Raw genomic sequence first — 17,318 nt, 5'->3', positions numbered from 1 at the left:
ATTTATAATTATCCTCACTATATTAATTATGCAGATTGAAGATCGAATTGAAGAAAAGACAAGTCGGTGATATTAGGTTCATTAACACATATCTCATAAATACAACTGAGGTTGAATTTCATGCCGCAGATACCGAGGCCAACTTGCTACGATCATTCAAAATAAATGAAAACAAAGATATAATACTCTTTCCTTACAACTTCAAGTGAGTGTTACTGTCTTGTGCATATTCGGTTTCCTTTATATATTAGTCCAGGTTATAGTAATGTAATTGATGAGTTATGCATGCGTGCGCAAATACCACTATATTCTCCTAGAGATTAGGCTTGAGCAGGGAGTAGTAACTGTCTTGGACTCTAAACGAAAAGATCCCCAGGAGTATGCGGACATGGCTCAAATACTCCAGAAGTAAGTTAAATCGATCATTATCCACCATATCAGCAACTTTGTTCATTTCTGATATCAAGTAATTGTTTTCTTTGCCTGGCAGGGTTTGGAGAAAATTTACCAAAAAAGCTCTGGAACTGCCGAAGGAGCTGCAATTTAGACACCCGAAAATAAGTACTATAGTAGCATTTCCGCGCATCTCCTAGCTATTGATTCAAGCGCTAGTTTCATCAATATCATTTGGCATTCTTGCTTATCTGTTTGATTGACCTCCATTTCTTGTAAAGTGGTTGTGGCAGGACCAAGGGAATGATTTCTGTGGATACTACGTTTGCGAGTCCATCCGCCACACGACCTGTGAGCGGGGCTACCCTGCCGAACAATATGAAGTGCGTAAATAACAATATTCACAATTTTATTTTATTACCATCATTTGTGTTGAGTTTCATTCATTCATATATATATGTATTGACCACCTTCTTCAAATTAGATGTTCCGGATGCGGGATGAACTCCTAGCACCAGATCGCATGCGAGCAATTCAAGAGGAATTGGCGGCATTCTTTCTTGACCACGTGATCGCTGAAGACGGAGAATACTATGTAGACCATGCGTCCGTAATTTAGGAGATTATATTTGTAAGAGATAATTATTGTATATATGTAGCCGGTAGTGTCGGATAGATATACGAGAACTTGTTGTTCGACCAATCTCTCGAAGAAGGAGAGGCGGTCGATATCACTTCTCTCTGTATGCATATATGTTCATGACGATCTTCTGTTTCCTTCGTTTGCTTACTAGCTAGCTAGCGTATCTAGTCCTCTCTACACGTATGTATAGTACGTAGCGTCGACTAAGCACGGACATAAGAGAGGACACTTCTCTCTATTAATTAGCTAGCTAACACAATATATGAAATACCTAAATTAATCCTCCAAAACCCCAACCCCGCCCCATTAAAAAAATAAAAACCCCAGCCACAGAAATGCTGACGCCTGGATGCCTATTGGTTCCGGTTGGTGCCACCAACCGGGACCAAAGGCCCTCCTGCCTAGGCTCAGCGCACAGGCCACGTGGAGGCCCATCTGTCCCAGTTCTGGTTAGAACCGGGACTAAAGGGTCAGGGCATTAGTAACGACCCTTTAGTCCCGGTTCAGGAACCGGGACAAAAGGCCCTTACGAACCGGGACAATAGGCTCGTTTTCTACTAGTGGTACCGCCCAAATTGCTTTGTTCTGCCCTGGTCTTAGTGAATCCTAACTCTTAGTGAATTCGAAACATCCTTCTCGAGCATCTACTGATAGCATCCGGAACCTAAAATCTTAGATCAGATAAATGATAGAACATGGCAAATTTGTGTTCGTTGGAGGGCAGAGGAGAATAAAGATGAACGGCTAGAACTGTGGATCCAGTCACCATCTATGTGGGCAATCTAGAAGTGAAATTTCTAGGGATGGGAGGGGGGTGGGGGGGAGGAGGAGATAGGTGAACGACTAGATGTATAATGTGTTTCTGACCTGTGAACTCGTTGCCGTGTTTTCTGTCGATGGGGAGTGTGGGCGCTAGTGATCTGATCTGGTTGCCATGGCAACCAGTGAAGGAAGACGACGAGGGTAGGGGAAGATTTGCCGATGCAGAGGTTGGAGACGACGCACGGTGGCTACTGTGGTTCACAGGCGGAGAGAGACGACCGAGAGAGGTTTTGTGCGGGCTGCGGGGTCGCTCGCCCGGACGTGTGGGCGATCGCGCCACACACCGGACGTGCGGGCTGTCATTGGATGCGCTCGAACGTCCTCGTGTGGACGGGACTGTGTCGATGCCACACGGTGCGTGCGGCACATCCCCCTACATGCCACACGTGTGGCGGATATCGGCGTCCTTTTTTCACAGGAGAACAAAGATATATACATGAATCAATAATCAAAGGGTCATTAATTCTACTTCGAGGACTTGGACCAATGATGCATGTACATGTTCCATATTACTTTTGTCCAAAAATGTTCAGGAAAGTCAACAATGCATATAATACCAACACCTCATTCTTTGATAAAAAAACTATGTAACAAACTCCTATATGTGTTGATAAAATACAATAAATCAGTTTAATTGAAAATGTATTCTATCAATTTCTGCACATTCATCTCTCCTATCAGTACCATATCTACCTAAACAAGTCCGGTACAAAACATGCTAGAGCAACAAGAAGTCGAAAATGCGCAACAAGTATCTCTCCAACAAATAAAATCATACGATACAAAATAGAAATGGTTGCAGTCAATAAAGCAATGGTGAGGGATCAGAGCAAAAGAACATAAAGAGAAAATAAAACAGTTCATTTGGGAGATTACATTAATCGTACCAAAAGACAATACTGAAGGTAAGCCGAACGATGTCTTCGTTGCTATCATTGTAGATTAACTTAGATATTGAAAATTATGCTGGAAAAGCATGGTTCCGAGATACTTAAGCCTTGAGATCAGTCCTGTCTACCCAAATAATGATAGGACCATATAATGTCTGATGTAGCTCCCTATTCATCAGAAGAGGATCCTTAAATTTATTTGCTGATGCTTCTTATTTAGTATGGCGAGGCTATGTAGCGCGTCACGGAGGCATTCATGTAGTTGTTGGCCAGACACGACATCCGGACGTGGGCCGGCCGATGCAGGGCGTTGCTCCTACCTCAACATCGCGCCCTTGGACTTCGCCCTCTCTACGGTCTCTCTGGCGGAAGATGGCGATGAACGGAGGCAAGGGCGGGTGCGAGGCGTATGGAGCGGCGGTGACAGGAGGTGGCCGGGGTTGGTGTGTGGAACTCTACAGATGGGGTCCGGGAGGGAGGTGCGACGAGAGGGAGACGGACTTGGGATCTGGAAGGGAATCGAGTCAGAACTGAGCCACCGTGGGAGGGTGGGCGGCATATCAACGGTGACCTGGAGGTCCGCAATAGAGGTGGCAGCTCATGCGCGTGGTGCCATGGAGCCGCGACGTCGGGGGGGGGGGGGATGATGTGTCGTGTTGGGTAGGTCACGTTGTGGGCGATAGTGCGATTGTGACGAAACATAGAGGAAATTTACTTCAGGAGCATGTGCACGGGTATGAGGAGAGCGGTGGTTGCTCGGGCTGGGCTTTTTCTCACGGGCTGGCTTCGTGTGCATGCGTCGAGTTCGAGCGGAGCGAGAAATAGGACGGACGGACGAACAAACAAACGATACTTGCCATCATCGCCACAGACTCCTCCTCTAGGAGTAGAGATATTTATTTCCATGTCCTAGTGTTTTTTTTTTGAGAAATATTTCCAAGTCCTAGCTGGTCGGCGTCCTTTTTTTTTTTTGAGAAATAAGTCCTAGGTATTTTAGGCTTTTTTGGGGTTTTATAGACTGGGCCATCAGGCCGAAATCTGGAACCCAAGCCGACCTGACACACACACCTTCGGGCTTCCCAGGCCTAATTTGACTTCTACTGGTAGCCCAATCGATCCAACAAACCAACGGTGGCCCAACTCAGCGGGAGAGAGCGACGAGGGTTTGGCGAGAGAGAGAGAGTGGCCCCATCCCGCCGCCGCCGCTGTGTATTCCTCTCCCCGCTCTCTCCCCCAAATTGTGCCCTATCCATCCCAATCACCAGCGATGATGAATGCCTCCTACGTGTTCTCCGGCGAGGTTGAGGGCGAGGCCGTCGACAAGAGCTCCGGCACGGCGGACCTATTAAATGTCTCCGTCATGGCCTCCGACGAGGGGAAGGGCGTGACCGCCGGCAAGATCTTCAGCCTGCCGGAGTATCCGCGCGTGGCGCGCCTTCGTCACCGGCGCCTCATGAGCTACCTCTGGTGCCAAGGCTTCGACGACTCCTACAAAGAGTACACGCATCATCTCCATATACGCTTCTCTTCATCAAAAGGGTAAACCAATAATGTCTCTCCTAACGCACCGCTGGATCTATGCGATGCCCTGCAGGCTCATGAACAAGACGCCAACGCCGGGTTCGCCAACGCCGCCGCCGGCAAAGGGGAGAAGTTGCTGCCCAAGGACTACCTCCAACTGAGCCACGAAAGAGCCGTCAGCCACGCCGAACTGAGGCTCCGCTCCATCTGCATGTCCGTAATCGACCGTTTCAGGTATCTCTCCCGATGATCCACCAATTTCAGAATCCGCGGAGCGTGCATTCTAGTATTTCAGAATTAGGATAGATTCGTGCAGAGTCATAATCTCACACACGTGTGCGTATATATGTACCAACGCATGCAGGGCCAACATGAACTGGCAGAGAATGCAGATAAAGGCATCGTCTCTTGTCTGCTCGCTGGCTCATCGCGTTCCAGAGCTGCGAGGCTGCCTCTCGCTGCCGACCACCGGCTTCAACCCGCCCCATGTACTTCCCATTGCTTCCGGGTACGTAACCCCATGCATCATCCAAACTTTATCCTGCTCCTCCATGACCTACCACTACTTTGTACTAGTACTTACTAGAAATAATAGGAAAGTCTCGGTCGGGCTTATCTCCAAAGGTTCAAGTGGATTTGGGATCTATTATGCCCAGCGGAGCCTTGAATTGTAACATCGCCACTGTCGCTGGGCGCAAAGGGACAAGCGTCCTACGCTTCCGTCTTCGTTCGATGATTCGTCATGACTGAGATATGGTATGGTGGATTTTGGCCACCATCCAAACATACCCATAGTCTTTTGGCATCCACAGAAACTTGATCCATTCATGGAACTAGCTACTAGTAGTCTAATATGTTAACATTTCAGTGATCTGAATAATCTTGGTTATTGATATGTATCTTTTTCCTCGGAAGAAATCAAGCAATGGTCTTGTAGTGATGGTGATTTCCTTTTTCTCTGTTCTGTTTGCTCATGAAACTCTTCTTGCTTCTACCTGTGCATTGATATAAAAGCAGAACGGCGTAAAATACAATAGCTGGCAACAAATTGAACCCTTGTGCTTGTGCCATTCGTGGGTTGGACATTGTTCGCTTCTTGATTCATCAATTAAATCCACACCAACTGTGACAAGTACAAACCAATTTGTTAATCACTTGTTCAGTTATCGTTGTTTTTATTTTGTTCTTGTGTGGTTCTGAGTGGGCGATTGAGAAAGAATGAGATAAGGTAGAAGGTTGTGTGTTTTGCAAAATATGATGAAGTGGAAGTAGTTGAGTTTTTTTTAATGCAATAGAACCAGAAAATGAAGGGGTATGTTAAGACTTAGATGTCCATTTACTTGTGAAGTTGCTTGTCTAAGCTACTCGATCCAGTCCAGTGTATCACATGATTCCCGGTTTCAGTAGTCATAATTCTCAGTTTCCTTACTGTATTTGATCTCTCTGCTAGTTTGAGGAGTCATAGGCGTTATGTGAAGCAGAAAAATACAGGATCAGAAAAACAAAAAGCTGTCATCAGGGCCTTGAAGAGGTAATTGTACATCTTCACCAGCCTGAACTAGACCTTTCCTCAATCCCACTCTTACTGGTTCTTGCTCACTTCTGAACATATCCACATTGCTTGCTTTTTACAGGCAGTGTCGACGTCATATGAGTTCAAATATTGGTATGATAACCCCTGTACTTGCAAAGATCGTACATATGATTAAGCACATCTGTGATAGTTATTAACCATGTGTTCCAATCAATGGGCAGAGTCGGTTGACGAAGCAAAGGAATTGCTGGCGGATCTCCTTGGTAAACACCAGCGTCTCTTCATGGTCTTTTGTTCACTATTAGGACCTTGTAGCTCAAAAGCTCCCAGAATAGAAGAGGCCTGATCTACTTATATTGTCCCGCTGTTTGAAGAAATCAGATGTGATTTTGTTGTATATATATGGGAACTGATGAAATTTTGGGATGACCTTCAGATGCAACTGTACGATCTGGCTTTCGAACGGTATCATCTGTTCCGAGCCATCCACTTGAAAATGAAGGTAAAACCTTGCTTGTGTTTTGTTCACCCGTTACAAACTTCATGGTCAAAGTTGTGGTTTATATTTTACCTTTTAAACTCGTCACAGGCGCTCAATTCCTCCAGCCCATCCCAGGTACCTTCACAGAAGCTAAAACTTCTGGGCCATCGACAAATGCAGGTAAATTAGTTGAACCTCTGCTTGGTTGATCTCTTGTAGTGTTAGTTCTTACTAACACTACCGCGAGCGACCATTCTTACACTAATAAAAAAACATTGATCGTATCATGGACTAGTCAAAATAAACGTTCACCTTTGGTCCTGAAACATTCGCTGTTAAGAGAACATTGGTATATTATGCTGTCATAATACTTAAACAATCTTCATTCTGTTGCAGGCACGAGTAAGCATGAGGGCGAAGCAGGTTGTCACACCATCACTGCTCGTCAGGAGGATTCAGATGGGAGAAAGAATTCAAGGGATGAACTTGCAACGGCTGAGCAAGACCGTGATTCGAAACGACAACGGTCAAATGGGGCACCTCGTGAAGCAACTCTGGTAAGAACAAGACAAAGAGTTCAGAGTACAGTGGGCTTAGTAGGTTTCCTTTTACGAATATATAGATTTAACTGGCAAAATCTATCCCGAAGCCTGAAGGCGTCTGGTGCTGTACGAATCGCCCTGAAGCCTGAAGTTACTGTCTCGGATGATGTTCATTAACACGCGCGGTGCTTGTCTTTGCGCGTGCAGGTCATGCCAGGGTATTGTGCTGTGGAGAATTTGAGCGCCAAGCCGAGTGGTGGAGAGACGGCCGCTCCATGAAATACCCATTCTGCTGGAGCGTTTGGCTGACCCGTTTTACCTCCTGCTTGAGGCCTGCGAGTCTCCTGGAACTTGTGACAATGTTTATGATGCAACTCTGTTACCAACTACTAGTGCTTGTGTTGGGACTAGTGTCGATCACTTATATGCCACTAAAGTATGTAAGCTGCTGAGTAATGGGTGATGCTATGTACTGTAATGATGAACTCGGGATTTATTGCTGCTGGAATGGGAGGTTCTGTGTTGCGTCCCAGGCTCCTCTGCATGCATTCATGTCGTTGATTCAGCCGCCGTTCCACCGCCCCACCATGGAAGAAGCTTGTAGTACTTGCATGTGCATATCCGAACTCTCATACGCAGCAGTCGGAGTTGTTTAAATTCAGCTCGCCTGGGTAGAGAGAGACATACTACTTGTTCTCTTCTCCTGGAGGCTCGCTTGATCGAGAGCGCGTCAGTTTGCAGAAAAATGACTTCAGATTCCCTCCACCACTCAAGAACAGAAAAAAAATGTACTCAAACAAATGTGAAACAATCTCCAAAAATCAAATGCACAATACAAAGAGCTAACAACGTTGGCTTGTTCAGAGTTTCACTCAAGAGTCAAGACAGATTGAAGCACGCCCAGTTTGTGTGCCCTTTCCTGCACCGACTTGTAATGATGGTTGGAATGGTCTCGTCTAAACTTGTGCATGCACCATTCCCACGTAGCATGCAATTGCTCTTTTCTCATAGTGCAATTGTTCAGGCAATGTATAAAAGAGAGAAAATTTTGTTGGATAATATATTGGTGGTCGACTGCTCGTACGCATCCCACCGAGGCGGCCTCCCCTGCTCCTCCATCTCTACTCGAAGTCATGGCCACGATGGCAAGATGCAACGTCGGCTCCCACAAAATGATTTCTCATCTAATTATTTTGCCTTATAAGAAGAAAAATAATAATTATTTCTTTTAATTACTCTTTATTTGTTTATTTTTATTTTCCATATTTTTTGTCTTATGTGTTTTGTAGACAGCACACACATTTTTAACAACAGTTTTGCTAAAGCACATCTAGATGTGCCATAAGTATTGCACATCTAAGTGCTATGTCATTGATCTTACGTTGAGATTTGTGTGAATAATTCCTTTTTTCTTTTTTTCTTTTCCTCTTTGTGCTTGATTCACTCACTTAGATGTGCAAGATGTGCCCTAGACACACCCTTTTAACAAATACATGAACATTTCTTAAAATGTGCAAGCAGTTTTTAAAACTCTGCGTACACTTTTAAAAATATGTGACCAGTTTTTAACATTGCATGAACATTTTAAAAATAGGCGAAAACATTTCAAATTACATGTACATATTTTCTAAAAAAAATGATTAAACACATTTTTTACATTACGCATGGACATTTTTTTCAAATGCGTGACCACTTCTTAAAAATAAGTAATACTTGTAATTATGTGTTTTTTAAATGCGTGGACACCTTCAAGCATGGGAGTCCATTGACGAGCAGAGCAGATAGCAGAAACTCACAACTGTTAGAAGTTTTTTTCTTGTGATTTTTTTTATCTATTCATCTTCAATCATGTCAGTACAAAGAATACCCGAAATAATAAAATTTACATCCACATATGTAGATTACCTAGCGACGACTACAAACATTGAAGCGAACCAAAGGCGCGCCACCGTCATCGCCCATCTCTTGCCGGAGCCGAATAAAACATGTTGTACTAGACAGTCGGAAAGTCGTCGTAAATGATAAGTGTGCCGCACAATCAAGTCCAAATACTCTCGAAGAAGACGCTCCGTTGTAGTTAGGGTAAATTCTTCCCTCAAAACTTCACTAACGAGCCTATGGATTCGCTTCCCCTCTGCCTGCTGCTCCGGCGGCCGATGGCGGGAGGAAATCCCGGTGCCTCTGCTTCGGTTAGTAGTTTAGATTATGGTTTATAGTCCTAGTAGGTGCGACACTCGGGTGGATGGCGATACTTCTTCTTCTTGTTTGTCTTTTGGGCTTTGATCCTGCTCAAATTCGTCTCTCTGGATATAGTCGACGGAGCTCCGACGTAGATTCTTGTCTTCTTGTTAGTACGATGAGTTTAGAATTTCGCATCATGTGACAAGATTTGATGTTAAGTGTTTCATATAAGGGTTTAACGATAACAATTGCGCCTTGAAGGATGTTAGTCCTTAGGTCAAGTGCACGAAGACTTCCTGGTTTCCTCGTGACGCACCCCCGCTTTGTCGATGCCACGTCGACCTGAACGCCCTGCCCGGTTCCTACTTCGAGTTGTGCCATAACAGAGACGTCGGCCACGGCGAGCTGAGGGTCTGCTCCATCACCTTCCTCCTGCTCGGCTTTCCCCATATATCAGGTACACGATCAACCCACCGGTGCATGTCGACGTAGGCATCCTCAAATAGCATTCATTCGTAACATCTATAACTGCACGCGCGCGAGCACGCAGGGCGGACATGACCTGGGAGCAAAGCATCGTTTGTTGTCTGGAGGTTGACCACCGCTACCCCGGAGCTGCAAGGCCGCATCTCACTGCCGACCGCCGCGTCGCACCAGCTACTTCCCGTCGCTCCTCCCGGGTAATGTATCCCCAAATCTCGTTACTCCCGCCATCGGTTTGGCCGCGGCCACCGCCGCCCAGGGCACGGCACGACAACAGAGCGCCGACCATCAGTGGCGGAGCCAGGAAAAATGTATAACACGGGCCGACTGAAGGCAGCAACACTTCCGTACAAATTTTTGGTCAAAAACACAGTGAAGCAGATGTAATAGCATAATATTTTTCATTGATCACCACCATTCACCGTTGATACACGAGGATATGCAAATTTTCAATTGTACATCACACAAAAGAAAAATCTAGATAATAGAAGATAGAGAAACTAACTTGCTCCAGGCCTTCAACTAAATGGCACTCGACGTGGTGGTTCATCGAACTCATCTATAATTGCATCTGTTGATATTCCAACAACAATCTCCTTTTCAATATAAATTAGCAAGCAATCCCTTAGAAATCCATCTTCCATTTTATTCCGAAGCCTTGTCTTCACAAGTTTCATGGCAGAAAATGCACGTTCTGTCGTTGCCGTTGAAACCGGTAAAGTAAGAACAAGCCGAATGAGTCTGTACATTAAGAAGTAGTTGGAATTTTTAGCAATGAATAAATCAACCAACACAGGAACAGAGAACATTAGATACCTGTCAATCAAGTAATATTCATCTGATTTTCCACTAGATGCAAGTCGTTGACAAAGTTCTGATATAGTTGTCAAATTCTGAAACTTTGGGCTTGTGGGTACAACATTCGTATAATGTCGTAACTGACATCTTAGATTATTCATTTCTTGTTCTTTAAAATCAGCAGGATAGAACTTTGAAGCCAGAGAACATATATTATCTATGTTAAATGAACGGAATGAATCTTTTGGGTCCAAGGAAGTACAGAGGATGAGAAGCTCTGTTGCTTGTTTGTTGAATCTACAATTCAGCTCTTGTGCTTGCTGATCAACAGCAACCATGAAAATGTCACAGCGATAATGGTGCTCAACTGTAGTCTCATCCTCCGCACGAGAATTAATGAAATCCACATATAACTCACTGAAATGTGGTGTTTGAACTCCGTGTTTGGCACAGAATGAAAGCACGTCAGCTTTAAGCTTGTTCCAACCATTATCTCTTAGCTCCTGGATCAACATTTTGGTAGTCTTAACATCATCCATGGCATTCACAATATCTTGAGACTTTTGTTGCAACTTTTTGCATAGCATGTCCGTGATTCCCATAAGTTCTTTCATGACATGCAAAATAAATATGAAGTCAAAAGACATCATCAACTTAACAGCACCAGAAGCCTTTGCTCGTGTGGAAGGTGAAGTACCAGATCCTTTAGAAGTTGCAATGCTTTTAAGTACCAAAAATGTTGGTTTGTACAATTTCACAAGGCTGCAATAGAAGCATAGTGTGAACTCCACCTAGTATCACAAGGCCGTTGTAAAGTTCCGACTTGATTAGCCCCACTTCCAGTTTCAAGCTCACCAAGCTCAATCAAATGCTCCATTTCAGCAACTTGATTTGCTTGCAACTCATCATGTCTCTTACTAGAAGACACAACCGTATTGATAACAAGAGCAAGATGATCAAAAAAGTTGTGAACATCGGCTACTTCTTTTGATGCAGCAACAAGAGCTAGCTGCAACTGATGAGCAAAACAATGGATATAATATGCATAAGGACACTCCTCCATGAACTTTGCTTGTAGTCCATTCCACTCTCCACGCATGTTACTAGCATCATCGTATCCTTGGCCGCGAATATTGTTCACATCTAACTGATGTTGAACCAAAACAGAAGATATCTCTTCTTTTAGAGTAGCCGAAGATGTATCAGCAACATGAACAATATCAAGAAAACGCTCACGAGTGAAACCAGGTTTATCAACAAAACGAATAACTACTGCCATTTGCTCTCTTTTGGATTCATCTCTTGACTCATCAACAAGCAAGCAGAACTTAGCATCTCCTATTTTTTTACGGATTTCACTTTGCACCTTAGAAGCAATGATACCTAGAAGTTCTTTTTGAATTGTAGGTGATGTGTACTTAGCATTGCCTGGAGCATTACCCAACACTACAGCACCAATTTCCTCATCATAAGAAGCTATCAATTTCACCATTTCAAGGAAATTACCTTGGTTCTTCGAATCAAGACTTTCATCATGTCCTCGGAAGGGGCAAGCTTGGAATGCTAACCACCGTAGTGAATCAACGGTTACTCTAAGCCGCAGCCTATTCCTTTTGATATCCCCATCTGTTTGCTTCACCACTAATGGTTCCATATGACATGGCTTATTCTTCAGATTATCATAACATTTTGCAGCATAATTATGAGCAGATTTACTGTCCTTTCCCATGTGAGTTAAGAATGCACATCTCTCTCCGTCATTAACTCTCTTCCATTTTTTGAATCCTTTCACTGTAAACACATCAGATCCTTTCTTTCCAAGTGGCTTCTTACAAAATAAAAAGCATGGAAAACAGTAGACTGCATCTTTATCCGGCGAATATTCTAACCAAGGGAAGCTCTTAAACCAATGATACTGAAACTTGCGTGGATGGGTCACCGACTCATCGGGAGGATACTCATCTTTTATTTTTGGCCATGGAGACAACCGATTACCCTAGAAAAATTAAAAACAGACCACTATAAGACTATCCAATTTAGAGAATTGAAAGCCAAACAAAAATTATAGAACAAATTTCAGATCTGAGAGACAGAGAAAGAGGGATCTCAAATCAAGAATATGTACCTCTTCTTGTGTGCTTGCAGCGGCTTGAAGAAAGATGAGTCGTCCAGCCGGCTGGCGGCGCTGCAGCAGCTACAGGAGAGAGCAACTAGAAAGATTTAGGAGATTTGGGGGCTAGTGGTTTGTCTCCATGGATGAGCAGAGCAAAGAGGGTCCAAGGAAAGGGAAAGGTGGGAAGAGGAATCACGTGTGGCTGGGAGACGAGGGTGGCTTTGCCTCTTTGTGTTTGGGATTAGCTTTTGAGAATTGGGATAGAATAACACTAGAGAAAAGTCAAGCCTTGTACAGGATTCATTGTGCCACTTTTGCTGTTGCTCATCGGTTAGGGAGGGCCACACGGCCCAGAACAGCATAACACACAACTTTTGAAACAAAAGATCGCTGCTCTAAAATTTTTTTTTGGCATGTTGGCCCGGGCCTTGGCCCTTGCTGGTCCCCTGCTGTCTCCGCCGTTGCCGACCATACCACCACCCTAGAGCGTTGAAGGCCCACCCCCGTGCCGCCCTTGCGGCCATGACAGCGAGCCCGTCAATGCCCGGGCCACAAGCTCCCCCCATGAGCCCGCAGCTCCCGCCACCAAGGCCGTCGCCCTGTATCCAGACACTTCGGGGACCATCAAAGGTACTACGGGCTTTGAGCCGACCGGCAAAACCCAAGCACCATCGGAGCCGCCGGTGGCTGTCCCACCCTGAACACCGATTTGCAGCCATGAGGCATTAGGCCTGTAAGAGGAGACAGGAGAGGGGGAGCAGAGCTCGTCAGGACCGGCGCACCCCTACGCTAGTGACAGGTAGTCGGTTTACCCGTCCCTCCATCGGCCTCCCCTGCGTCATCCATGACGCCCTACCAAGACCTCCGTCCAGATCCAGGTGAGGAAGAGGCCACCCCAGGGCCGGTCCTGAGATTTTCGGGACCCGGGGCGAGACCAAAATCCGGGGCCCTTAATGTTGACATTATAACAATAAAAATTAATATGCATACGTATGAAATATTACCAATAACATTTAAATGCATCCAAAATCAGTATATATATCAAATACTTTATGCATATTATCTACAAATATCCTAATCCATCATGTGCTCAGGATCTCTGATTCCTGCTAATGGTAGACTTGAGGATCTTATAGTAGAAGCGAAAAAACTTTGTCAACATTTTTGGAATAAACTCCTACTAATGCTAGACTTGAAGATCTTACAGCAGAAGCAAAAAGCTTTGTCGACATCTTTTAAATAAACTACTCATTTTTATCATGTTCCTCCCCACTGCTTAATTTCCTATGATAATGAGCATATGAAAAATGTCTTTTTGCATCGTCTAGATGGTATATGCCATTTTTTTGTCTCCTCTCTTAGACCCTTTCTCAACTAAGATGTCTGTTGTTTTTTATCAAGATTATCCCAATGTTTTTCATAAATACTAGTAGTATAAACTGGTTCTTCATGACTACCTGACCGTGCATGTACATCCAATGAATTACCTACGTACATGCTCAGAGCCATTTGCGTTATTATCATTGTTGTTGGTGTTGACATTTTCTTCTCGCTGATCAAATTTTGAATTGCCATTAGTTGGTTGCCCTTCCTCTATGGCAACTATGCCAACTCTCTTAGAAAAAAAAATATGAATATTTTTGCACTGTGGTTGTACTAATTCATCCACAGCTTTCTTCCTTTTTCTTTCATGCTACCAGATTGATACTTTCTTACGGATGACAGAATAAGACACAATGTTGAAAATAAAGAATAAATTGCATCAACTGATAATTGTTGAACAATGCCGATGTGCCGGCTATTCATCTAGGAGACTAGGAACCTCAATATGAATAGAAGATATACCTCGGATGGTCGAATCATTGATGGACGGAGAGCAAAGCAGGGTTCCGATGGCCCCATGGAGGCACGAAACTGAAATCGGCGGTCGATCTGAATCAGGGAGGAAAATCGATTTAGAAGAAAAGGGGAAAGGAGCGCCGAACTCGCAGTCGCGAAGAGATGAAGGGTCGACGTCGCCTGAGAAATTGGTAATCGCTGCGTGAAATACCTGCATGATGGAATAGGAAGGGATCAATCAGTGTCAATCAGTTTCTTTTTCTAGACATGCACGTACTAACCTAAAGAAACGAATCGGAAAGGATCAATCAGTTTCTCCTTTTCCGACGTGCACGTACGAACGAACGAATCCATCGCTGGCTCCCTTGCTCGCTAGGAGTAGATGCGTACATTCCATTGTGCTGCGTGAGGCCCAGCCATCTATTCCACAGATTTTTTTGACCGAAAATATGTTGGGCCATAGTCTACATGACCTGGGGAGGGGCCCCTCGATCTTGGGGGCCCGGGGCGGCCGCCCCCCTGCCCCCCCTCAGGGCCGGCCCTGGGCCACCCGTCCGCCGACGAGGGCTGGGCCGCCGGATCAACCGCACCCTGCCGCTGAAGAAGGCCTCCAGAGGAACCAACACCCTGACCCGCACCACGTCGTGACGCCATGGCACCCAGCCACCAGGTACCGTCGCCCGCCTCGAACAGAGCCGCCGTAGCCCGCGCCGCCCGCGGGATAGATCTAGTCGAAACCGACACCGCCACCCCGACCACGCATCCACCCTGTACCACCCACGTCCAGCCCACCACGTCGGGCATGCCAGTCGGGAGCGTCCGCCCGCACCAGTACCCCACGAGCGAGGAGAGAAAGGGCCTCGCTGCCGCCAGCACCCACCGGGCTTTGCCCGGTGGCAACGAGGGGGGAAGGGGTCGCACACCAACGGCTAGGGTTATCCCCTCGGTCGCTCGCAGGAGCGATGCGAGGGGGAGAGGAGTCGCCTAGCAACACATTTTTTCTTTGCGTGCAAAACTACATTGTGGGATCTGCAGTTCTACAACCGTACAATGGTTTGATGACAAGTCTAAAAGAATCCTTGACAAATTGTTGAACAAAGAAAAAGAAGTTTGACGACTCTGACTCTTCTGATGACGAGGATGATTGATCAGTGGATGAGGCTAAGAGCAACTTCAACAGTTCCCCTGTCTCTAAAATAACCGGCAAACTGACCTTAAGTTTAGAGGATCCCGTAAGAGATTTTTTTTCTCACCTCAGATTTATCGGAAGATGACCTCCCCTTATCTTATTGGCGGGATTGTAACCGACATCAAGTTTCCACGCGTAGCCCGTCAGAACGTCGCCGCCCCACCAGAACCTCGCTGGGATGCCGCCACCACGCGTCCGCGTCGCTACCCGCCGCGGCGTTCACCACTGACTGGCAGGCCCTATGGGGAGTCTTTTTTAGCTAGTTTTGTTTAATGGAAAATAAAAAAAGATTTAGTGGTAGAAGAACTAACAAAAGTTGCTCTCAGACAACTAACCTAAAAGTTACGGGAAGCCCAAAAAATTGTTTTAGGGGAACTTTTTTAAGGGAAATAGTTGGAGTTGCTCTAACAATGAAAATGATGCAGAAAATCATGAAGCCAACAAAAAGCCGACGGATTAACACCAAAGAAGCAACGTGTAGAAGATACTCTGTTTTTTTAATAGTTACTTCCTCACAAAGAAATATAAGGACGTTAGTGATCTAAACGCTCTTATATTTATTTACGGAGAGATTAGAACCAAAGAGAGCCTACCAATAAATCAAAAGGGTCGGTGCCGGCGCGATCGAGGTCAGCAGTTCTCATCCGGAACGAGCCAACGAACACCGACGCGCCTGGATCCAAGCAAGCCAACCGCAGCCGAGCAATCCCCATGTCCAAGGCGAGCGAATCCCGCCAAGCTGAAGCTTACCGCCGCTGTCCAACATGCCAACCACAACAGCTAGCCACACGACGACACCTCACATCGCCGAGCCGCTGCCCGCAACTTGGCGTCAGATCTGCGCACACCGAGGCCACCTAGAGCGCCGCCACCATGCCGCCATCCTCGGTCCGTGGCTCGCCACCACACCACAGATCCGTGTTGGCGTCTTCAGACGTCGTTCTCCTCCTTGGAGGCACCACCGTGGAACTTTGACCTCTCCGTCGCCCCAAATCACAATTTATATTAGGACAAATGGAACTTCGACCTCTCTGTCACCACCTTGGAGCATTTTCTTACAAAGCTAACATTATCTAAAATTCCAAACAATTTTTGATAAAAAAGTGAACAAAATATTGAAATTGCAAACAATTTTTCAAAATTTAAACAATTTAATTAGTGAACAATTTCTGAAAAAGTGAACAAATTTTGAAAAACACGAACCATTTTTTTAAAAGTGTGTTTCACTTTTAAAACACCTATTGAAAATTGTGAAAAAAATTTAAAACATGAACAAAATATTGAGATTCCGAACATTTTAGAAAATGTGAACACAATTTTCGAATCACCAACATTGTGAAATACAGAGAACAATTTTTAGAACTTTGGGAAAAAATTGAAATTGGGAACATTTTTTGAAATATTCGAATTTATGAAAAAATAGAGAAAATTGAAAAAATAAAGAATAAGAAAAAGGAAAAAGGAAAAATCCGAGAAAACCGTAAAAAGATCAGTAGAAGAAACAAACAGGACAAAACCGGTTCAAAAAAATACGACACTAGCTAATGGGCCAGCCCACTCCGTCATTCCTCGCTAGCTCTAATATCCCTCCCTGTGCGAGTTTTCCGCCTCGAGCTCCTCCCCGTCTCTGGAATTCCGAATATCCGAACCGAACACGGAGTAAAATGGGTCTACGCTAGTCCAACATGTGCAAAATCCACCCAGGGGGTGAAAATCCGCGAGCGAGATCGAGAAAAGGCGGAAAAACGGCCGAGCGAGAGGCGGAAACATGTAAAAACGGCCGATTGGAGCCCGCATCCAGCCGCGGTCGATAATATACTATATCAGATTTGCTATTTCACATCTAGATGTGAAATAGCTATATCACATCTAACTTGTCTGCCGTTGGA

The 17,318-nt window shown here is 45.1% G+C and overlaps 2 protein-coding genes across 3 annotated transcripts; one reads left to right on the top strand and one right to left on the bottom strand.

Annotated features, from left to right (window-relative positions):
• The first annotated feature begins 3,919 nt into the window (after window positions 1–3,919).
• On the top strand, window positions 3,920–7,351 carry LOC123190418 (uncharacterized). Its single transcript, XM_044603050.1, has 10 exons — window positions 3,920–4,245; window positions 4,343–4,503; window positions 4,634–4,777; window positions 5,720–5,800; window positions 5,904–5,935; window positions 6,025–6,066; window positions 6,240–6,305; window positions 6,393–6,464; window positions 6,681–6,841; window positions 7,034–7,351. Exons 2-10 carry the CDS (start codon window positions 4,481–4,483, stop codon window positions 7,103–7,105), a joined length of 693 nt encoding a protein of 230 aa, XP_044458985.1. The 5' UTR covers window positions 3,920–4,245; window positions 4,343–4,480; the 3' UTR covers window positions 7,106–7,351.
• Window positions 7,352–9,813: 2,462 nt separating this feature from the next.
• Window positions 9,814–12,768, bottom strand: LOC123186085 (zinc finger MYM-type protein 1). Of its 2 annotated transcripts, XM_044597880.1 has the most exons (3): window positions 12,414–12,768; window positions 10,307–12,284; window positions 9,814–10,231 (listed from the first exon to the last, which is right to left on the bottom strand). In XM_044597880.1, exons 2-3 carry the CDS (start codon window positions 10,936–10,938, stop codon window positions 10,009–10,011), a joined length of 855 nt encoding a protein of 284 aa, XP_044453815.1. In that variant the 5' UTR covers window positions 10,939–12,284; window positions 12,414–12,768; the 3' UTR covers window positions 9,814–10,008. The 2 variants fall into 2 exon arrangements, with proteins under 2 accessions (XP_044453815.1, XP_044453814.1); XM_044597879.1 differs by having other exon boundaries at window positions 9,814–12,284.
• Window positions 12,769–17,318: the final 4,550 nt, after the last annotated feature.

This window comes from Triticum aestivum, chromosome 2A (genome assembly GCF_018294505.1).
Source record: "Triticum aestivum cultivar Chinese Spring chromosome 2A, IWGSC CS RefSeq v2.1, whole genome shotgun sequence".
NCBI lineage: Eukaryota > Viridiplantae > Streptophyta > Magnoliopsida > Poales > Poaceae > Triticum > Triticum aestivum.
The sequence above is the reverse complement of the archived record's forward strand: the minus strand, read 5'-3'. Positions and strand labels throughout refer to the sequence as shown.

Bases quoted from the DNA above. Each gene is read 5' to 3' on its own strand.
- LOC123190418 (XM_044603050.1), top strand. From the start codon at position 4,481: ATGTCCGTAATCGACCGTTTCAG. The intron at 5,936-6,024 runs GTATGATAACCC...ATCAATGGGCAG, and splicing joins TCATATGAGTTCAAATATTG to AGTCGGTTGACGAAGCAAAG. The intron at 6,306-6,392 runs GTAAAACCTTGC...AACTCGTCACAG, and splicing joins CCATCCACTTGAAAATGAAG to GCGCTCAATTCCTCCAGCCC.
- LOC123186085 (XM_044597879.1), bottom strand. From the start codon at position 12,017: ATGGGAAAGGACAGTAAATCTGCTCATAATTATGCTGCAAAATGTTAT.